General features: G+C 41.8%; 1 protein-coding gene across 4 annotated transcripts in view; it reads left to right on the top strand.

Annotated features, from left to right (window-relative positions):
• ARHGAP28 (Rho GTPase activating protein 28) overlaps positions 1–22,551 on the top strand; it is a 320,532-nt gene extending 297,981 nt beyond the window's left edge. For all 4 annotated transcript variants that reach the window (XM_063923510.1, XM_063923509.1, XM_063923512.1 and 1 more), the window contains exons 12-15: positions 568–711; positions 9,041–9,168; positions 15,159–15,217; positions 20,802–22,551. In XM_063923510.1, the coding sequence (XP_063779580.1) occupies positions 568–711; positions 9,041–9,168; positions 15,159–15,217; positions 20,802–20,893 (423 nt within the window). In that variant the 3' untranslated portion in view covers positions 20,894–22,551. The remainder of the gene's footprint in view (positions 1–567; positions 712–9,040; positions 9,169–15,158; positions 15,218–20,801) is intronic.
• The last annotated feature ends 1,605 nt before the right edge of the window (positions 22,552–24,156 follow it).

The following is a 24,156-nucleotide window of genomic DNA, read 5'->3' as shown; positions in this document are numbered from 1 at the left end:
GTGGCTGAAAACGCTACCGTTTCCGGAAAAAACGCAGGAGTGGCCGGAGAAACGGTGGGAGTGCCTGGGCGAACGCTGGGTGTGTTTGTGACGTCAACCAGGAACGACAAGCACTGAACTGATCGCACAGGCAGAGTAAGTCTGGAGCTACTCTGAAACTGCTAAGTAGTTAGTAATCGCAATATTGCGAATACATCGGTCGCAATTTTAAGAAGCTAAGATTCACTCCCAGTAGGCGGCGGCTTAGCGTGTGTAACTCTGCTAAATTCGCCTTGCGACCGATCAACTCGGAATGAGGGCCATAAAGCGCAGCACGAAACCTGCAGGAACTTTGACTCACGAAGTACAAAACATCTGTAATACAAACCAGGCCTGTCTTTGTGTTACTTCTATAAAAGTATAAATCTCTCTTGTGGTTTCAGGACACATTTTCACCAGATTACAGAGTTAAACCTGCAAGTTATTATTTCCTAAGGATCAAAAGCATGTGGAGTGATGCTACAAGAACCTATATAATAAAATGTATTTTATAATGCTTGCTAACATTGTCTTCCTGTGTTAATGCAGGTTCCATCTTTCCTGATTTCACAAGTGCGGAAAATGAATGAAGCAGCTCTGCATAATAACAAAAAGCAGCTCATATTTGATAAGAGTGTGCGGAAGCTGCTGAGGAGGAAGACCATGGAGCGTGAGAGGCCTGAGAGGAGAGAGGTGCGTTATACTAACTTAATTCATCAAGCAGTACCTGCTGGCTTTCAACCTAACGAAAATCTATATGTGTCAATCCACTCTGTGCATAGAGGAAGTGAATGAATAATGGAATCATAAAGGTTATTTTCAGACTCAAAAATAACAGATGTTACCAATGTAATAAGAATTATTTTAAATCCAGTACCTTTAGCATTTATGGTAGGATTGTTTTGAGGGGGGTGTAGGTGGTCATTCCGAGTTGATAACTCGCTAGCAACTTTTAGCAGCCATCCAAACGCATAGTCGCCGCCCATGGGGGAGTGTATTTTTGCTTTGCAAGTGTGTGAAGCCTTTGCAGCCGAGCGCATCAAAAACATTTTGTGCAGTTTCAGAGTAGCTCTGGACTTACTCAGCCCTTGCGATCACTTCAGTCTTTTTGGTGGCAGAATTGACGTCAGACACCCGCCCTGCAAATGCCTGGACACGCCTGCGTTTTTCCAAACACTCCCAGAAAACGGTCAGTTGACACCCATAAATGCCCTCTTCCTGTTAATCACCTTGTGTTCGACTGTGCGAATGGAATCTAAATCCATCGTCCAGCACTGATCCTCTTTGTACCCGTACGACGCGCCTGCGCATTGCAGTGCATATGTATGCGCAATATTTTGGGCATTTTTTAACCTGACTGCTGCGCTGCGAAAATCGGCAGCGAGCGATCAACTCGGAATGACCCCCGTAGTTGGCAACTCTAGGGACAGGATGCCAGCAGTCAGAAGACCAACACTAGAATCCTGAGGTTAGGATGCAGGGGGAGGTTACGGTTAGACACTAGGGGGAGGGTTAGGCTGCGAAGAAGTGTCGAGGGCGGGGTGGGGTTGTTAGGGTTAGGCTGCGAATAGGGAGGGTTAGGCTGTGGAAGGGGAGAGTTAGGGTTAGGCTGTGTGAAGAAACCTGTCATAATCATGGCATTGGTAATGCCACTATCTGTATCCCGTACCCAACCCGTTTAAGGGCACTACAATATTTTGTTGTAGTCTGGCCACAGGAGACGCTTCTCATAGATAGATGAGCAACAGTGTGAACCCAGTTGCAAAAGTGCTCAAGTGAAAAAATATAGTTTGGACCCACCTCCCCACCATCACAACCAAGCAAAAAAAAACAACAACAACTGTGGACGCAAGAGCTTACAGATTTATTTAATTTTATATTTATTATACAGATTCAGTTGCCGGTTGGAAATTTTTTACATTTTTCCCACTTCCCCGTGTCCTGTGTTTTATCTCACACCCTCCCCCCCAACTAATTAAGCAACTGGAAGTTTCAGTCTGTAATTACTCACCTTCCAAAGTAGTGTCTTCTTCATCCAGTGTCAGAAGCTGTGTCTTCTGCAACAGTGGTGAGTATGTAGTGTGTGTGCATGAGTGTGTGTAAGTGTGTGCATGAGTATGTGTGAGTGCGAACCCTGTGCCAGTGTCATCCCCCTGGAGCCGGGCACTGGGAGAACTGCATCTCCAAGCAGCCCTTGCGCCTTCCGGCAGCCCAGAGCCTTCCAGCAGCCCCTCCTCAGTGTAAAGATGGAAAGGAGACCACTGGGAGCCGCGGAGACCACCAGTGGGGTATCTTTTTTTTCTTTATTTAATTCACACAATGCAGGGTTTTAATTGCTGAAAACCCTGCAACCACTTTTTTTTTATTGGATACCATGGGTATCGGAGCGCGCATAACAGCGGTTAACCAAAATTGGGTGCAAGGTTTTTTACATCGCTAAACATCGCTCCCAATTAAATTCCCCCATATATGTGACACATACTGTATAGTGTACTAAGGGGTCTATTTACTAAGCTTTGGATAGAGATAAAGTGGACAGAGATAAAGTACCAGCCAACCAGCTCCTAACTGCCATTTTTCAAACACAGCCTGCAACATGATAGCTAGCAGCTGGTTGGCTGGTACTTTATCTCCATTTTATCTCCAGCCAAGGCTTAGTAAATAGACCCCTAAATGCAATACAAATTAAATTACAATGAACACAAACCTGCCAAATGTTAAGCTAAAGGATGTCCCTATATATACAGTGGGGTTTGAAAGTTTGGGCACCCCAGGCAAAAATTAATTTTAATGTGCAAAAAGAAGCCAAGGAAAGATGGAAAAATCTCCAAAAGGCATCAAATTACAGATTAGACATTCTTATAATATGTCAAAAAAAGTTTGATTTTATTTCCATCATTTACACTTTCAAAAGAACAGAAAACAAAAAATGGCGTCTGCAATAGTTTGGGCACCCTGCAGAGTTAATACCTTGTACTGCCCCCTTTGTCAAGTATGACAGCTTGCAAACGCTTTTTGTAGCCAGCCAAGAGTCTTTCAATTCTTGTTTGAGGTATCTTCGCCCATTCTTCCTTACAAAAGTCTTCCAGTTCTTTGAGATTCCTGGGCTGTCTGTGACGCACTGCTCTTTTAAGGTCTATCCATAGATTTTCAATTATGTTGAGGTCAGGAGATTGTGAAGGCCATGGCAAAACCTTCCGTTTACGCCTCTTGATGTAATCCACTGTGGATTTTGAGGTGTGTTTAGGATCATTATCCATTTGTAGAAGCCAGCCTCTCTTTAACTTCAGCTTTTTCACAGATGGCATCAAGTTAGCGTCCAAAATTTGCTGGAATCTTATTGAATCCATTTTTCCTTCTACTCGTGAAATGTTCCCTGTGCCACTGGCTGCAATATAACCCTAAAGCATGATTGATCCACCCCCATGCTTAACAGTTGGACAGAGGTTCTTTTCATTAAATTCTGTGCCCTTCCTTCTCCAAACGTACCTTTGCTCATTCCGGCCCATAAGTTCTATTTTAACCTCATCGGTCCACAGAACTTTATTCCAAAATGCATCAGGCTTGTCTATATGTTCATTTGCAAACTTCAAATGCTGATTTTTGTGGTGAGGACGTAGAAGAGGTTTTCTTCTGATGACTCTTCCATGAAGACCATATTTGTACAAGTATCTCTTTTTATAGTGGAATAGTGTACCACAACTCCAGTGTCTGCCAGATCTTCCTGGAGGGATCGTGCAGTCAAACGTGGATTTTGACTTGCTTTTCTCACAATCTTGCGAGCTGTTCTGTCTGATATTTTTCTTGGTCTTCCAGATCTTGCTTATTTTCCACTGTTCCTGATGACTGCCATTTCTTAATTACATTCCAGACAGAGGATATGGGCATCTGATAACGCTTTGCTATCTTCTTATAGCCTTCTCCTGCTTTGTGAGCGTCAACTATTCTCAGTTTCAGTGTTCTACACAACTGCTTAGAGGAACCCATGGTGATGATTGTTGGAGCAAGGTCAGATGAGTCTGGGCTTTTAAAACCTTTGAGATTGACATCACCTGGTCTTTCCAGATGATGATTAAGAACAATCCATGACACTGCCAGGTCTCAGCTGTCCAAAGGGGGCAGTACAAGGTATTAACTCTGCAGGGTGCCCAAACTTTTGCAGACACCATTTTTTGTTTTCTGTTCTTTTGAAAGTGTAAATGATGGAAATAAAATCAAACTTTTTTTGACATGTTATAAGAATGTCTAATCTGTAATTTGATGCCTTTTGGAGATTTTTCCATCTTTTCTTGGCTTCTTTTTGCACATTAAAATGAGTTTTTGCCTGGGGTGCCCAAACTTTCAAACTCCACTGTATAATATAATGGGCATATTGCTGTTTGCATTAAGACACACATAAATAACACTATGTAGATGAATCAGAAGGCGTCCCACGGTAATATATAACTAGTTGCATTCTAATGAGACTATTCAAAAATTGAAGATAGCTGGGATTTTACATTATTTCCTCACTCACTTTTAATGCTGTTGCAGCTGAATTCTATACAGACGGTGCAGTCCAAGCCAAACAGCAGTAAGCATGCTCCAGCTGGAGCACCAAGCCATGTCAGAACTGTGTGGCTGTCCCGTATGGTTACCACCTTTTCATTTTGAGATTGCCGTACGGGCCAAGGGTCATGACCAAAACCACAAAAGGGTTATAACCCGTGGCAGCTCCAGAGGTGGGGCTGTAGCACAGTTCAAAATTCAAATAGAGGAACCCCACCAACTGCCACCCAAAAAAACTGCCAAACATCACCGTCCGAGACTCACTGGCAGTTGGCGTGACTCCCCTGTTTGAATTTTGGACTGTGCTGCAGTCCTCTGGAGCCACCACTGGTGACATCCACTCGCCCTCATTTCCCTTTATATATCATAAGCTTCTGATGCACCAACATACCCCTTTATATGCCACCACACCCCTCCACATGCCGCTTTATATGCAAGAGCCCCTTTATGCCCTCCTTTATATACATTACCTCTCCTCCATATGCCCCTTTATATATCCTTTCTTTATAGGTATTACTCTCTTCCATATGCCCCTTTATATGCCAAAGCCTCCTCATGCTCTTTGTGTACATTGCCCACCTTTCACATACACCGTTATAAGCTCTAGGGTATTGTACAGTTTTGAGATACTAATCTATTAATATGCAGCATTTGAACACACATTAACTAGTTTTACAAGCACAGGTGTACTGCAGTATGATACCACCTGTCACTGATTTCTGTATTGTAATGGATATGTATCTCATTATAAAAATAAAAAAACTATAAATTGTGTCTATCAATTGTCCTTTTTGCATATTTGTATACTGGCCCCTTAAAAACCAGTATTGTACAGCAGACCAGTGTGCGTTAGATTGAAGGATGATTCTTGTACAATGCATGCTGTAGCTTCAGTGGTCAGGTCTTGTAGGTGAGGAGGACAGTGCATTATACTTAATGTCACAAGGGATAGCAATTAGCATTCTCCTCTGGTGTCCTCGGGTGCCCAGCACAGGTGTGTCATCTCCACAAGTGCCCACTGCTTGTCATTAAATCCTACCAAGGTCACCCAATCTTGTCTGCCAGCTCACTGATTGTGGGCTCATGCAAGACACAGGCTATCAGATGTGCTCATAAAATGCACACACACTTACGTTGGGACAGGTGAACCCCGGCACGCAGGATCAGAAGCATAGATGGCAGACCCAAACCACCAGATGTAGAATGTTCCCAGTGCTGTCATCAACTACAGTAGATGTGCAGTTCTGCTGGTGGGAGCAGTTTCCTCTCCCTACATGAGGTTCGGTGGTAGGGCTCTGACCCTGTCTTTTCATATTTTTTATTGAAGAGGTGTGGGCACGCCGCTTTAAGTACACCATACCCCCTACAGTACCCAAGCCCATCTCTGCTCTCTATGGCCCTGATAGAGATGATGAAGCAATGTGTCTATATCCCTAGTAATCATCACTTATGCAGGAAGTAATGCAACAAAACAAATACTTAAGTTTCCATCCTCATTTGTTAATGTAAAACTTTACATGTCATTTGCTGGGGCTGATGAGGAATACTGGTTTGCAGAATAGCTGCTCCTTTCAGATTACTGTCAGTTATTTTTCTAATCTTATCATTCAACTCTTATGCATATTACTCTAGAAAATCTATGCATACTACTAAAGAATGGTAGTTGTTAGACTGAAATGATCAGTGATTTCCCTGTTCATGAAAAGACGGATTAAATGTCTAGTTTGGGGGAAAAGTGCTCGGCGGGATGTAATAGAGTCCGAGATTGCCGGAAGTGCGGGATGTCGGCCAATCTCAGATGTTTTTTTAAAGGGGCAAACACTTACAAGGCATAACCATGCCTTGTCAGTGATTGCCCCTTTAAAAAGAAGTCAGAGATTGTCTGGCATCCCCCACCTCAAGCGATCTCGGACTCCATTACATTCCACTGTATATTTCCATGTAACTCTTTACTGTGTATAAAGAAAGGCAGAGAACTTCTATGAAATGTAAACAAGATTGAAAACACAGCAGGAAGTTAGATAAAGTCTGTCAGTAACGGTATGTAACTGGTATGAGATTAATGCAGTTACAAGATATCTACAATGGATGATATTCCCTCACAGTGGTCCTCTCTGAATATCTGAAGATATGTGGGTTAGCTCTCATTAAACTTTAATAAGTATCAAGCGTCAAAATCATTATTAACTTTACTAGTGAAATGTGTGCATAGTGCCCATTTAATGAGGCAAGCCTGTCATGTGTACATTTGCCATGGCAGGATTAAGATAAAGGAACAGTGTATACACAACACAAATTCTATATAATAAAAGGCTAATGCTGCTCCTCATCCCTATGAGGGGAATTCAAGTGTTTTGCGCACTGATGGCCATTTGATGGCGCCCAACGGAGCAATTAAACTGCTGCTCCGTTCGTACTGTTATGTTGTTCCATCATTTTTATTGGCTGGTAACTAGTGTAAGCATATCTTGTGCAACAAACTAATCCAAAAGTTGGACGAGAAAATGTTTAACAACCAAGTGAAGTCAATATTTAAATAGACTTGTCTAAAATGTGAGGTCTTTCTTTCTTTCTTTCTTTCTTTCTTTCTTTCTTTCTTTCTTTCTTTCTTTCTTTCTTTCTTTCTTTCTTTCTTTCTTTCTTTCTTACAAGGTAGCTTGTGGTTTGAGCAATCTTGTCAATATGAACCACATACTTATTTAATACATGGGATGTTTTCTTTACCTCCTATGCGTAAAAATCATGATGACTGTTTTAAACCATGTAATTTAAAATCATATCCTTGCTGTCTGGTTTAGTCTTTTGTAAATGTCTGTTAAACACCATGCACATGGGGGGTAATTCAGAGTTGATCGAAGCAGCAAATTTGTTGGCAGTTGGGTAGAACCATGGAGGTCATTATGACCCGTTCGCTCGCAGCTTTTTATCGCAGCCAAGCGAACGGGTACCCACTGCGCATGCCCCAGCGCCTTAGTGCGCCAGCGCATGCCAGACAGCCGAAGGCCGTAGCTGGGCTGCGATCGCCTCCGCCTAATTGACAGGCAGAGGCGGTCGCTGGGGCGGGAGCGGCCGGAATGGCGGCGTTTGGCCGTCATTTTGTGGGCATGGACCATGTGGGGAGGGGCCCGCAGCGGCTACGTGATGTCATACGCAGCTGCTGTGGGCCAGGGAGCGACAAGTAGCTCCCGGCCAGCACGCTAAAGCTGCGCTGTTCGGGAGCTACTCATGAAGTGCAAAGGCATCGCCGCTGTGCGATGACTTTGCACTTCTGTGGGGAGGGGGGCCGGCACTGACATGCGGTGTGGACTAGCCCTGTGCTGGGCATCCCCCCGCATGTCAGTAAGAATGATCGTTAGCACAGCTACGATCATCTCGGAATGACCCCCCATGTCCACTGCAGGTGTGGCAGATATAACATTTGCCGTGGATGGGGGAGGGAGTCCGGGGGTGGTGGAGGGGCGGTTGCGGGGGTCCCGTGGGTGGTGGAGGGGTGGGTGCGGAGGTGCCGCAGGTGGGGGAGGGGCACTGTATATACATCATACCATTCACACATGACACACCATACACAATACACCACACACAAACAATCTGCTGGAGCAGCAGCAATAGCAGCGCTGTAGTGAACCGGATGCGCGCTCCCTCACACTTGCTGCTGGCGCTACTCCTGCTGTCCGGGTAATGGCGGTGGGGGCTCGGAGTCGGGGTCGTGCCTAGGCTGCAGCAGGTGACGGGAGGGAGCGTGTCGGGCAGTGACACACGCAGGGCGTGCCCCCGGAGGCTGAAAGAGACTCGGGAGAGGGAATCCGGGGATCCTCAGTGCCCGAAGCAACGGCAGGAGGCAGGCTCAACCACCGCTTCATGGCATCCTGTAGCCAGGCTTAACCCCAGCACAGTAGCCAGGAACCGCGGGGAGGACCACGCATCCGGCCAGGAAGATGGTGGAGAGGTATTTGGCCAGATCTGTGACTCTACAACTGTGACTCTGCCTAGCATTGTGACTCCACCCAGCGTTATACACACAGTCACAGATCTGTGCTAATATATAATATATATATATATATATATACACTCTGAGGGGGCCCCAGAGATAACACTATTCCGCTGTACCGGGCCCCAAAATTTCTGTTGCCGGCCCTGACTACAAGATATTTTAGCTAATTAAGTAATGCTAATTAAGGCTAAGATGAAAGTAGGCATTTGCTGTGTCACAAAAGAGCATCTGTCTGTGGCTTTACATTTTAGCTATTTGTCTGTTAGCTTGTATCTATTTCCAGTTAGAAACCACAAAATGACGCCAGAACATGTCTGTAGATCTATGTGTATTATTAGTAGCTGAAGATAGATATTTTTAGATGATAGAAAAATCTCTAGCTAAAGGTTAATTTGTGTTTTAGCCATCAGTGATAAACCTTCAAAATAGCAATGCCAGTCTATGTGCTAGTTATTATAGTGTTGTTTTGCTTTTATATTTCAGTACTGTGATGTACCTGAAGGAGTGATAAGAGTTTACGCTCCATTGCACTCAAAGGTTTCCATGGCAATCCAGCTGAACAGTCGGACAAAAGCCAAAGACATCCTGGCGCGGTTTCAGTGTGAAAACAGGTGCTTAGAGATGATCTTTTTTTGTGTTTCCTTCCCTTTATTAGGTTTATGGAAAATTATAGTTCCACAGATGCGATTTGTTTAAATGTAATATGTGCAGTGATCTGTTGTTTGTTTTATACTTGTATACAGATGTATTGATGAAGAAATATAATAGACAAATTGTTTAAAATGTTTATTTTAAGGGTGTTCTGACACCTTTGGATCTACCCTATACCAATTATGTACAGCCCTGTATGGCACTAAACACCCTCTGGCCTAGGGGGTAATTCAGAGATGGATGCAGATCTTGCTTCCTGCAGCAAGATCTGAGGCCATCTACTCACATGCTGGTAGCCGCCCAGCAATGGGCAAGGCCACGCAGCATGTGTGTGGCACCACTCCGCAAATTGCGGATGTATCGATTTAAGGTCTGGCAAGCAGTCTGGCACCATTTTTTTTTCCTGACTGGCAGTGTGTGACATCACACCCGAAAAAAATTCCGACACCGCCCTGTTTTACCTGCGACAGTGCCTCCCTGTTGGCGCTGTCAATCACTTTGCGGGCATAGGTGAATGCGGCTGCAAGGTGAAGGGAATAGACCCCCCCAAGTTCCGACTCTGACCCCTGTCTTTTACAGAAGGGTTAATGTGTCACCTGTTTCCTATGCTGTATAGGGATTCAGTTTGCTATCCTGGCTGTGGGGATCCCGGAGGTCAGGAGACCGGCGCTGGGATCCCGACAGCCAGGATACTGGCAGCAAACGCATCATGTCCCCTTACACGTTCGCTGCGCTCACCACGCTTTGGGGTTATATTCCCCCTCCGGTGGTGGCGTGAACCACCACCCGAGTGAGGATTTCAGCCGGCGGTCGGGAGGCCGTTAAATTGACTGTCTCCCCTGTATAGTGTGTGTAGTAGTATCAAAATCACATATAAACACAACAATATCTGTTTTTATTACATCATGATACACCATTTTATTGTATCAACTAATACATTTGAACCATCCAAAATATTTTCATTCCACTTGTAGCGCAACCATTATTTGTTGTCTAATAACTTGCAAATGTTTCTATTACTAAATGAAATATTTGTGATCTGTAGAACTGTGCCCCAGTGTCGAAAAAGATCATTATATTGCTGTACTCTCTTGTAAGCTGCAGAACTTTACCCCTTTCCACCTGAACTTTGTCAGATACAAATGAAAAAAGTCATATTGCAGTTCAAGGGTTCCAGCAGTAATCCCGCTTCCCACACTATCCCTGCTGTCGTACACTGAGCAAAACTTTTTCCTGGGCTTCCTGAAATCATCACAATACATTTAGCGTTATCGCAATGCAGCAGAAGCTCTTGGCAGTTCTCTACGTAGAATCTACTGTATATTACTAATTGGTGAAAAAACCTAAAATTCCATCCAGTAAGCACTTAAAACTGTAATGAGCATGGTTCTCCAGCTCCCCGTCAGTGGGTAGGCAGTGATGCACGGTTATTATTGAGTTGTTATGAGGAGAATTCATTGATTGCTAATGAGGTATGGGTTATAGTGAAATGGTAGAAAGCGGTTTTCCTGTGTATTCAGCATGCATTTTTACCTTTAGTGGTTTTTATTTTATTTTATTCTTGTATATAGTATGCACCCATACATCAACTGTAGCCTTAGTAACCTATGTAGTTGGTTCATACACATGGTCAGTCATGCAGGATTTGGGAACCCATGTCATCTTGTGCATTTCAGGGAAAGAGCATACAATTTGTGTTCTCCTCCAGCCCACACCCCCATGCTAGTCCTGCCCATCACACACACTCAGGGACATCACACACACTGCAGCAGTGGTGGGGACAGCCCTGATACAGACTCACAGAAATCGCACAGTGCACCTCTAACTGTCTGATACCACAAAACCGGGATATTTTGGCATCCCGAAGACAGTCTTTGGGATGCTGGGGCACCTTGCCCAATTCCGGTATGATCACAGGAAACTTGTGATGTCAACCCTAGGATAATGAATACATCCTACAGCTAGGAACTACTGTATGATAAAGGACTACTAGTAGAAACTAGGAGCAATGTTGGAGACTACTACTGAGGACTGTAAGCTATTGTAAGAGAACTTTCTGAGCACTGCCCCCAAGAGGGATGGAAGTGGGCACTTAACTGATTGCACCCCCCTCTGGATTTGCCCCTGACTGCGGGGCACAATAGCACCTCCCAAATCTGTGATTTCTTTCCCCCCATCATCTGCATAAAGGGCATGGCCATGCCTCCAGTGATTAGGTCACATCCCCCTCGCCCCGCCCCCCCTTCCACCACGAACCCATACCTGGACCCGCTGTAGCTCTCTACACCACTGCTTCTGAGGGCTGCAAGCTATGATAGGGGACTACTGAGGATTTGTAGCTTTGACAGGGGACAACTACTGGGGACTGGTAGCTGTGATAATCGACTACTATTGGGGACTAGAATCTATGATTGGAGACTACTACCTATGATAGGAAATTACTACTGGGAACTGTAAGCTACATTATTATACGCAATTACTATTGGGGTCGGAAAGCTATGATAGGAGACTACTATTGAAGACTGGAAATTATAGGTATATAGTTACATTGTTGGTGAGGCTGAAAAAATGTCTATTGAGTTCAACCTGTATTATAAAATGTAATATTTTTTTTTAAATAACATTTTACATAATATAGTACTGTATCCTTGGATATTTATTTCAGTTAGGAATTTATCTAATCCATTTTTAAACTTATTGATTGAGTCTACCATTACTTTACTGGCAGTGAATTCCAAATCCTGACTGCTCTTACTGTGAAAAACCCTTTCCACCGTTGTGTATGAAATGTTTTCTTTTCTAACCTCAGGGAGTGTCCACGTGTCCTGTGTAGCGTTTTTTTATATAAACAGATAATCTGATAAATCCTTGTATTATCCCTTTATGTATTTATAAATGTTAATAATGTCCCCTCTCAGCCGCCTCTTTTCCAGTGTAAACATATCTAACCTTGTATGTCTTTCCTCATAATTCAGTGCCTCTAACCCCTTAACCAGTTTGGTGGCTCGCCTCTGAACCCTTTCTAGTTCCAAGATATCTTTTTTGTAGTGATGTGCCCAGAACTGTGCACAATATTCTAGGTGATTTATACAGTGGCAGGATTACACTCTCATCCCTTGTCTCTATTCCCCGTTTTATACATGCTAACACCTTATTTGCTTTTGTTGCTGCATTTTGACATTGCGTACTGCTACTAAGTCTATTATCGATGAGCACTCTCAAATCTTTTTCAACTACTGTTATCCCTACATTTTCCCCATTTAATTTATAGGCTGCCTGATTGTTCTTCGTTCCAAAGTGCATAACTTTACATTTATCTATATTGAACCTCATTTTCCATTTGTCTGCCCAGACCTCCAATCTAGTTAAATCATTACGTAGAGACTCAATATCCTTGTCTGAATTAATCAATTATGGCAGTGAACTACTGCCGAGGACTGGGAGCTATGATAAGGGACCTTTTACTGATAACTGGAAGCTATTCTAGGCAATTACGACTGAGGAATAGAAGCTACAGTATGATAGGGAACTACTACTGGGGACTGGAAGGAGTGTAGTATGGTATGCCAACGGCCAGGCTCCCGGCGGCAAGCATACCTGCGCTGGCATCCAGACCACCGGTATACCGACAGCTGGGCGAGCGCAAATGAGCCCCTTGTGGACTTGCTGCACTCGCCACGATGCAGGCATGGTGGCACGGTATGAGCATCATGCTATATATTCCCCCTCCAGGGGGGTCGTGGACCCCCAAGAGGGAGAAAAGGTGTCGGTATGCCGGTTGTCAGGATTCCGGAGCCAGTATACTGTGCGCTTGGATCCCGGCAGCCGGCAAACTGAAGACTACCCACTGGAAGCTATGATAGAGAACGTCTACTGAGGACTGTACGGTATCATAGGAGACTGCTACTGAGCACTGGAAGCTATGATAGAGGACTAATACCGAAGACTGAAAGCTATGATATGAAATTACTACGGACAACTGGAAGCTTTAATAGGTGATTACTGATGAGAACTAAAAGCTATTATAAAAGACCTACTACTGAAAATGGAAGTCTATCATAGGGGAGTATTGAGCACTGGAATGTATCGTACAGTATGGTCAGGGACATACCACTGATGTCTGAAATCTATAAAAGGAGATTACTACTGAGGAGTGGAAGCTGTGATAGTGAACTACTGATGTGAATGGCCAAAATATTATCTGTAAAGCGCTGCGGAATATGTGTGCGCTCTATAAATAACTGGTAATAATAAATAACTACTGTACTACTGAGGACTGACATCTATGATACGGAACTACTACTGGTAACTGGAAGCTGTGATAGGAAACAGCTACTGGGGATGGCAACTATGATCGGGAATTACTACTGGGGACTGGAAGTTATGACAGGAGATAAACTATGATAGGGAGCTACAACTAAGAACTGTAAAATCGGATAGATAACTACTACTGGTGACTGTACTCTATAATAGGGGACTACTACTGAGCATTGTAAACTATTATAGGAGATGAATGAGAGCTGTAAAACATGCTAGGAAAGTGCCACTAAGGATTGTAAGATAGGGAACTATTACTGAGTACTGTACTCTGTAATAGGAGACTGTGGAGGACTGTAAACTGTGATAGGGAATTACCACTGAGGACTGTAAGTTATGATAGGGAACTACTTCTGAGCTTGTAATATACTGTATGATAGGGATCTACTGCTGAGGACTGTAAGATATAATAGTGAACTATTAATAAAGACTGAAAGCTATAATAGGTGACCACTACTGGGGACAGGGAGCTATGAGGACTGGAAACTATGATAGGGGACTACTCCTCAGGACTGTAAGATATGATAGTGTGTTACTACTGGAGATTGGGATCAGACAATTAGTGGTATCTAGGTACTAAGCCAAAGGACTATACTAGGGGCTATACAAGGGGAATACTACTTGCCTTTGTGAACTGCAACTGAGTTAGCTCTTTCTGGAGATATTTTTATCTTAATGTAATTTTATGTACAGTTCTGTTTGTATTGTTTAATGCTGTATTTTCATTCACAATAACATTTTACATTTATATTTTCTAACCTTTTCATATAGAAAATAAAACAAAAAAAATATGTTGGTGATCGTCAAAAATGGATTGTGACAACTAAAATCTCTGCTGATGAATAGAGCTGAGATTTTGCATCTACATATACATGCATATTCACTATTCAGTGGTTTATTTCATTCTCTTTTTCGCTTTTGCTGATGCATCCTAGTTACCTGGATGTCATATTTCATTGTATAGGTATAGAGGATCCCTCTGTTATTTTGTATTTTTGGGCATACTTTCTTAGTTTGTGCTATTTTAAAAAAAAGTTAAATCTTCAAAAGAATGATCATTTGGGGAAAACAAAATATATGTTCATGTGAATTCAAGAATTAAGCTTGTCTGTTGTACTAGAACTGGATGGTTTTCTAGTTTACAATGTCTTATATTCCATTCAGCCTTCATCACATGCTTTGGTAATTTGCTTTTCTATATAAGGCCGACCATCTTGCTGGCAGACAGCATAAAATCCAATAAATGTCATGCTGGTTTTATTTGAATCGTTTAAAATTAGCACTGCAGTTTGTGCTATCACATTAAAATGCAGTTCCATTGGACACATTTATTTACATTTTGCCAATTATCCACAATAGTGGTGAAATAGAATTAGCTGAGACTCATTACTGAAGGATGTATATTGATGATGGAGTATAAAATAGAGGCATACTATTTCTCTATGGATGGTCTACTTAGAATTCTGGAACTAATTAGCCATTTTCGCTAGAGAATACAGCTTAGAGGCGACAGCAATAGCAGCTGGCACCGAAACAGCTCAAACAATAAACTAGTTTTACATATTTAGAATGGCGGAGAACTACAAAGGGTGTTTTTTGATCAGAGGACTAACATTTTCTATTCTGTTTTTAGCCACGGGACACCTGACAAATCACACAACCAAAGTTTATATGAAATAGGAGGGAACATAGGTAAGAGGAATTACTGAAAAGTATACTTCATGTAGGTATTAATATGTCTGAAAAATGCTTTCATTTTCTTTATATGGTGCAAGATCAAGGTACTTTGTAATATATAATACTGTGAGATTTGGAAATGTGATCTACTATTACTTCATCTCACCACGTAGTAATGTCTGAAACTGTAGATGAGCTGCCTGTTACAGATGGTAAATGTATACTTCATTATACACTGTAGCATATTTGAACAGTTAGAAACCACTCTGTTATACCACTTTTACACTGAAGCACTGGCTCTGACCCATGTCCGACACAGGCTGGAGCCAGGGTTTCAGATTGCTTACCCCTTTCACACCACCTGGATGGTTCTGGGTCATCGCCACCAATACAGGATGCTTGAAGATTATGCCATCTCCAAGTGTCCTGAGCTCACCAATCAGGAGCCTTTTAGGCATGATCTGGGTCATGTATGACTTGGGCCTGCTTTTCACACTGCAGTCTACCCGAGTCAGACCCGGGAATAACCCTGGTCGCGGACCCAGGATGCATGACCCGGGCCAACCCTTTCACACCATGCCAGGACCTGAGTCGTATCGACTTGCCCCGGTAATAACCCAAGTCATACCCCTTTCACATTGCCAATGCCGGATCCCACCCGGGAATTGGAAACGGGTCCTTCCCGGGTGGGAACCGGCATTGACAGCTGCTGCAGGCTTTCCCGACCCGGCAATATGCCAGGCGGGTTGTCATATCAGCGGGGGGGAGGGGGTCAGAGCCGGCGGCGGAGGTGGAGGCGGCGCTAGGAAATGAGATCATCTCCGCGCCACCTCTCCCTATCTAGTAAACGGGTCCCGGGTCGCATCGACCTAACACCACGCAGCTTACCTTTCCAGTGGCCTGGCAGCCACTCGTTTGGGATCCCGGCTGTCGGATGCTGGCGCTGGCATTGTTATCCTATTCGGGATGACGGTGCCGGATCCCAGATATAACTCACATTGCCATACACTGTCAGATAATTGGTCTCTCTGTCTGATGGTAGATATATTCACTCTCGGATCTGAGCACTAATTATCATATAAGTCAGGCATGCTGAAAGATTTGTTATGCAAATTGGTGCTCGGTTGCAGCCATACACTATGCAGTTATCGCCCTGATCAGCCGATAATTACAAAGTGTATGGCTGCCTTTAGTAATCATTCCCTTTGTCTCTACCAGCCATCACACTACACCAATCATGATTGCTATTTAGTAGCTATATATTTACTACTTAAGAGAACCAGGAAATATCTTCTTTTCCTGTATCTTTTTGTCTTTACAATTTTTTTTCCCAACCTAGGGGTAAATTTACTAAGATGGGAGTTCTGTTTAAGATGGGATGTTGCCCATAGCAACCATTCAGTTTCTACTTCTCATTTATCTAGCACCTTCTAAAACAGAGGTTCTCAAACTCGGTCCTCGGGGGAACACACAGTGCATGTTTTGCAGGTAACCCTGCAGGTGCACAGGTGTATTAATTACTCACTGACACATTTTAAAAGGTCCACAGGTGGAGCTAATTATTTCACTTGCGATTCTGTGAGGAGACCTGCAAAACATGCACTGTGTGTGCCCCCGAGGACCGAGTTTGAGAACCTCTGTTCTAAAAGATAATACCTGGAATCTGATTGGTTGCTATGGGCAACATCCCACCTTAAATAGAACTCCCATCTTAGTAAATTTACCCCCCAGAGTATGCCGTTTTCCCTGCTTTCTGCTTTTACTTTAATAATAGCCAGACTCCTGGATCTTAACCAACCAAACCTCAATGAGCAACAATTTTCCAGTTCTCAGAACATCTATAAACCAGAGATTATACATTATTCTGCAGTTACCTGGCTGATTGTACAACCTTTGTCTAAGTTTATTGCAATTTCAACACTTAAAAACTTTGTTATTCATTTTTTTTCCTTGGCAGTGGCGCACCCAGGGGGGGTTTCCGAGCACCCAGAAACCCCCCTCCACTAAAAACAAAAAAACATTTTTATTTTTTTTTATTTTTTTTTTAGCTGCATGAGTATTATTAATGGCTGTCTAGCATCCTCTGCAGCCTGCTGTCTTCCTGGTGGCACTTGTAAGTGCAATAAAAGTTTACTTTATTTTAATTATAGTACATATATATCCATGTGCATACATATATACACATGTATATACATACATACATATAAACGCACACACACACATATGATATATATACATGTGTATATATACGTGTACTGTATGTGTTTATATATATATATATATATATATGCATGTTTAATATGCTATGTATATGTGTATATGTATGTGTGTGTATAGAGATATATATATATATATAAATATATATATACACGGTATATATGTGTGTAGATATGTATATATATATATATTTTATATATATATATATATATATATATACACACACACACACACACACACACACACTGACACACTAGTTTTACGGACCCAGCATATACTGGGTCACCTCAGTCCCCACCTGCGTGATTGGCTCCACCCAGTTCTGGAAACCCCCCATGCAAATCCTGTGTTTGCCACTGCTTGGGGCTTATTTATTAGGCTAAAACAAGTATCCTTGGTTGAAAAGACTAGAATAGAATATGCTATTTATCTAAGATATCTCTCATTCGTTAACATAGGGCTTAATTCAGCATGGACCGTTAATCTGAGAAATTGCAGTTGACTGCGAGTAGAAAGTAGAAAGAAAAAAATGCCCCATGCAAACTTGCAAATGCATCGCAGATGCATATACGCAAATTCCGGAAACATTGAAGAGTCTTTGCCATCTGACCAAATGTGAGTAGGTCTGAGACTGCCACTAATCTGTGACTGAGACGGCCTGGAAGTGGTCTGCTTTAACGTCAGAGACCCTCTTCAAAAATGCCTGGCCACGCCTGCTTTTTATCTGACACACCCTGAAAACATCAGGTTTCCTCCCAGAAACGCCGGCTTCCTGTCAGTCAAACAGCGGCTACATTGTGTGTACGATCTGTACACATTTTCTGACGCTATTACCCCTCGCGCATGCGCAATGTAAATGCTACGCATGCACAGTCCTTCCATAATGACTGCGATTTCTCTAATTAGTGATCCATGCTGAATTAGGCCCATTGTTCAGACTGTTTAGTTTCATGGGCTCACTACAGCACTATCATACATAATTATTACCTGTAGTTCCAGGGCTACTAAACAAAAATCTACATAAAAGTTGCCATATTCATATTATATGTATATTTGCAAAATGCTTCCAGTTCTTTTAGTGGGTGTTTATGAGCGCCTCCTTGCAGCGCAGATCAGTATACAGACATTACAGCTGCTGGAACCAGAAGATGAGATGTTGCTTCATGAAGAAATTGCTAGCATCTTATATATTATAGTAACACGTACATAAAATGTTAGTCTCCACCAGTATATAATGAGAATGCTATTAGCAGGTCTTTCATAAAAAGTAACTTGCATTTTAGCTTTAATAGTATCATTAAGAGGCTGATTCTGAGTTGGGAGCAAGGCAAAAAAAAAAAAAAGCAAATAACTTTATATCTAGAACAAACCATGCAAATACAATTATTGATTTAATTATTTTATTTATTTATTTATTGCATGCAGGGTAAATACTGGCTGCTGCGTTTGCATGTAGCCCACAAATGCTTGGCAGCTTTATTTTGACACTGCAATTTAGATTTGAGTTTAGACATGCCTCCCTCATATCAAAATGTCTCTGCACATTTTATATTTGCCCATCCCCCCCTCCACCTGCAGTGCAACATGGTTTGCCAAGGCGGATAGTTAGTTACTTGCTCTTTTTCGCTTTGCTCTAAACTCCAAATCAGCCCCTAATGCTGGGCATACATTACACAATTATCTTTAGGCGGATCGCCGAGATTATTGTACTATGTATTTATGTAGGTAATTTCAAAATACTGATCAGTTGAACATGCCGAAATCGTCCAGCATGTCCATTGGAAGAAGTATTATCGGAGTTCAAGACATCCGCATCAGGCAGTGTAAGCACTTCCGCAGCCGATGGGCAGAGATTTCTCCTGTTCTTCACAGGGGATGATACTGTATCTCACAGAGTGTGGCCATGATGTATGATGGGTGTCTGGCTGTTAGATAAAATGTCTATCGTTCTTACAAGCATTTTATCTGACCATGTGTGCCCAGCATTAGTTTATAGTTTGTAAGCTTGCAAGCAGGGCCCACCTAATTCCTTGTTTGTTATCGCTCAATTGTATTACTGTTTTGTTCCCAACTGTAAAGGGCACCAGATTATGCTGGAGCTATATAAATAAATGTTAATAATAAGTAAGTGTAATGTCTGGAACTTCCGACCTGATATTCGGAAATCAAAGATCTTAGTGAGAATTCATTTCAATGCACTAAACCCAAACCTCTTTCGATGACATGATGTTATCCCCATACACCCAGGGCCGGATTAAGGGCAACATGGGCCTGGGGCTAAAAATGTTGAAGTGCTTATACTGAGACGGGGAGGAGCTGTGGCCAGTGCTGTGTGGATGTGACAAGTGTCACATAGGTGTGTACACCCCCATACTATTTGCTCCACTCTCTCCATAAATACATAAAAATACAAAAATCGCATAATATTTTGAGAAAAACAGAAATACATTTGAATTACTTATGATACATTGACAGCTAAGCAGCTGGTCGTTATCATACTGCCATGATAATGGGCCTATTGTTATGTGGAGGCCTGGAGCTGTAGTTCTATTCACCCCATTGTGAATTTGGCCTGCGTAAACCGCAAAAGTTGGTGATGAATTTCAGCTGCTGATGTGCTCTTTAGATGCAGAAATCTGATCTCACTATACACCTCAGTGTTTGACCATGTTTCCACCAGTCTCCGCCATGTTTCAACTGATGTTATGACAGTATGACAGATATGAGGCGCAGTCTAATGGCCATGAGGGGAAGCAGTGGTCTATCTGCTCTGCCGCGAAATTATAATGAAATAGAGAACATCACACACATGAGAGATCTTGTTACCTATTGAACCACCCTCATAGTACAAATCTGCTATAACTCCTCAAGCTCATGATTTAATTGGCACCACAAAAATCTGCGGCACAGGGCCGCCAGTTACAAATCAAACACAATATAAAAATAGAACAAGCACAGATGACGAAAGAGGGACAGACATTAGATACAGGGCAGAGAGGACCCTGCCCATGAGAGCTGAACACTTACGTATCGGCCAGGCATAGCAACCACACCAGTGCAGCTATTGAGGCAGAAATGTGTGAGGGGTGACATATCTGATTTATGTTACTTGTAGCTCACCTACCACCAACCCGCAACATCACCACTCCACCTATGCAACATTTTGCTGCAAATGCTGCAGCATTGTGACTAACAACCACTACACACTTCAGCGTCTCGGATTTGAGTCAGATATAACTACGTCATTTGGCGTAGCAGAAAAATGATGGCTAGATTGTAGATATCTCAACTCCTAAATTGTGAAGTGACAAAATATTATTTAAGTTAAATAATAACTTCTTTTCATTTTCAGTAATTAGACTAATGACTCGTTCTGTTGTAGGAGAACATTGCCTAGACCCTGATACATATATGCTGGATGTATATCATATTAACCCCCAGGCGGAATGGATTTTAAAGCCAAAAAACAGCTGAAAGTATTGAGTACTCAGCAGACCTGCACACAACGAGCTCAGCAACAACCTGCACTGACGGAATGTATTGGACTGCATGCGGCACAGCTGCTAAGCCTGGCAGCGCTCAGTGCGGTGGAATGTACAGACCTGGGTACTACAAGTGTGAACACTAAGCCTGTGGACTTTGGATGCATGTGTTTTATGGCATACAAGTTATGCAAATAACATATCTTTCTTTGTAAGAAATATAACACTACCTGGAAACTGCCAGCCCGAGGGACCCACAGTCCTTACTACTTTATCCCTCTACAAGTATTATTGCTGACACACAGATGTGGTGCTGACATCTCACTATCTCTTTCTGCTGGACAGACGTTGAAACAACAGAGCCCTTTAATAATGAGTAACATTTTTCTCGTTTAAATGCTTTTCCTAAAAAAATGTGTATGATGACATGAACACTCTGTTTCTCGGAAGAAATATTTAACTATTGTACGCTCATTTGTATAGGAACCACTACATTTGTACAGTTACGTTTTTATATCTATTTGTACATACAGGATACTGTAATGCTTTTGTATGTGTTTTACATTTTTCTCCTTTCCACATATTTATAATATGTGCAAAGCATCTGTCATTACTTCAGTATTCACATGTAATAATAATATGTTTATGTGTTTAGAATGCTAGGTGCCATGCGTGTCTGTGCTAGTGGGAATGTTAGGAAGGGAAATATCCAGACATCTAGCCATCTGGTATATTTATTATAGACTTTAGCGATCAGTCCAGTAGTGTTTATGAGGCTGCAATACGCACTATTAATGCAGGTTTTTTATGGAAATTAATTCACGTGTATGTGTGTAACTTATGACAATCCATGTTCAACAGCAAGGTGCTTTATTTGCCAAAATGCCTAATTACTTCCCAAATGGAAAAAAAAATGATTCCATCATGATTTAAGTGGATATTTGCCAATTATTATCCCTTTAACAATTATATTTAGTACAGATTATATTATACTGGTATAATCTATTTATTTGATGTATTGTTCCAGGGCGCAAATCTACCATTAACACTCCACTGAGTGAGGTCTGCTATGTTATGCAGGACTTGTAGCAGCCACGTTAGGCTGATGATTTCTATGTCTGAATATATATATATCATTGAATCATTGCCTTCTCAGTGGCAATGATACTGCACTGTCACTACAAATCTCCATCACATGAGCGTTCAAAGTGTAGGAAGAGGGCTTAATGATCCGTGGCTCGAGGCATGGTGTGGGTCGCTCCTATGGGAAATCCCTGTCCTTTGCCTTCTAACCCAGAGTAGCGTCAGAGCTGCACACAGAAGTCCTGTACACAGCATGTACAGTACATGCAATGACGATGTCAGCAAACAGTGTACCCCTGCGCTGTATTTTTGACGCATTAGTGATGTGAATAGGACACAAAGAAAAATTCTCTGGCAGGATGCTTGGAATGGTCACAAGTCACAAAGTTAGTGGCCAGGCAAATAAGTCTGTTTGGCATGATATATAAGCAGCGCTGTATCATCCGTACAGTATGGAACACAATACTGTCATATGAAGTCTGTACTACGTGGCTTAGATGTCTTAATGTAGATGCATTTCAATAATTGCAAGTGCCTTTTTACTCTAATAAAACAAAAGTGAAGTCAGCACGGTTTCTCATTATTTACTAAATGGAGTGACTATATGAAACGTTAGCTGCTCCACTAACTGAACAATTAAGCATTACAGTATTTTCATTCACAGGTTTTGCAAGAAATAATTACAATACAAATCCATGCTTCTTTTGTAATATAAATGTTCATTCTATAGAGACCTGATACTACTACAGAGGATAAAGACTAACATTTACCATACAAATACATTTTTACATTTTTCTTGTATTGTTAAACACAATATTCACCAAACATGCATTTGAATAAAAAAATAAATCAGATGTCAAGATAAATGTTTAAACCAGCAGCAGTCCGAGGCCAGCACGTCTCAGAGCAATGTATTGTGAGAAGTCCATGTTTAATCAGACATTAGAAACATAAACATAGTAATCAGCAGAAGGAAACATGAATCATATGTGAAATTACTATGAACACTTAACAGCACCGATTACACCATTCATCATGAGTTGTGTATCATCATACCGTAGAGAGCTAAAGCGCTAAGATATGATGCTGATTGGACAATGTAGGAATAAATACATGCAGTTATAATTATCATGCAAAAAATGAATACCTTAAGGGAATACCTTAAGGGGAATATTACTCTTTAGAACTGAAGAGTAACAGCTGGAATGCTGATAACTTGCTGGAGGGGGTATGATGATAGTCTAGTGATGTCCTTGTCATATGTGTCACTGGTGCTCACCCAAAGTCATCTGGGATACTTCTGAGGTTTAAGGGAACACTTATCAAGTCATTTTAAGAGCGAAAAAGTTGCCCATAGCAACACCCAGTTTCTACATATTATGTTATAGAATGTACTTAATAAATATTAACTAGAAGATTATTGGTTTCCCAGAGCAACTTCTCCATATGTTTACTTTCCCACTCTTGAGAAGGCTTGATACATCTATCACTATTGGTAAAGAATTACATGTGTTGCAAAAAAAATATGTATTCATTACATACAGATACTCAGATTCATTATTCATAGACTATAGTAACAGGACTCTAGGAGGTACAAACTATAAACCCAAGTGACTGCTGAAATCCAATAGAGGGGATGACAGAGATGATGTTTCCAGCTGTACTATGTCAACCCAGTCCCAAAATGTTTAGCTGGTGCCGGTTTTATACTATTTGAGAACTACCTAAACTATGCTACTGTACATCAAAATAATACGGATGTAAACACATTATGTAAAATAAACTACTGCAGATGACGGTTTGCTATATGCTTGGATAGCACATAGATGTATGTGCATCGGGAATTGCAATTACAAACCTACACTGTGTCCAGTTAGCAATACTCTAGATATTGATCCTCTGCACAGTAATCTGAATAATGATCTGGGAGGCATTCTGTTTCTGGAATGCTTTAACTAAAACATGTTGTTTGAATAAATCATGTATACAGTAGAATGTTATTGCTTTGTTATAACATTGTATCAGCTATTTTATACTTAAAGGTAAAATAAATCAACGCAACTTTTCTTAGTAATTATCACTTTATTTGTATTTACTTCATATTCTTCTGGAATGACTGGTATACACAATTATATCTTTAGCTACTGTACATGTATGCTTGGGAATGGGATT

Source organism: Pseudophryne corroboree, chromosome 5 (assembly GCF_028390025.1).
Source record: "Pseudophryne corroboree isolate aPseCor3 chromosome 5, aPseCor3.hap2, whole genome shotgun sequence".
NCBI classification, from domain to species: domain Eukaryota; kingdom Metazoa; phylum Chordata; class Amphibia; order Anura; family Myobatrachidae; genus Pseudophryne; species Pseudophryne corroboree.
This window is presented reverse-complemented; position numbering and strand designations above follow the sequence as displayed.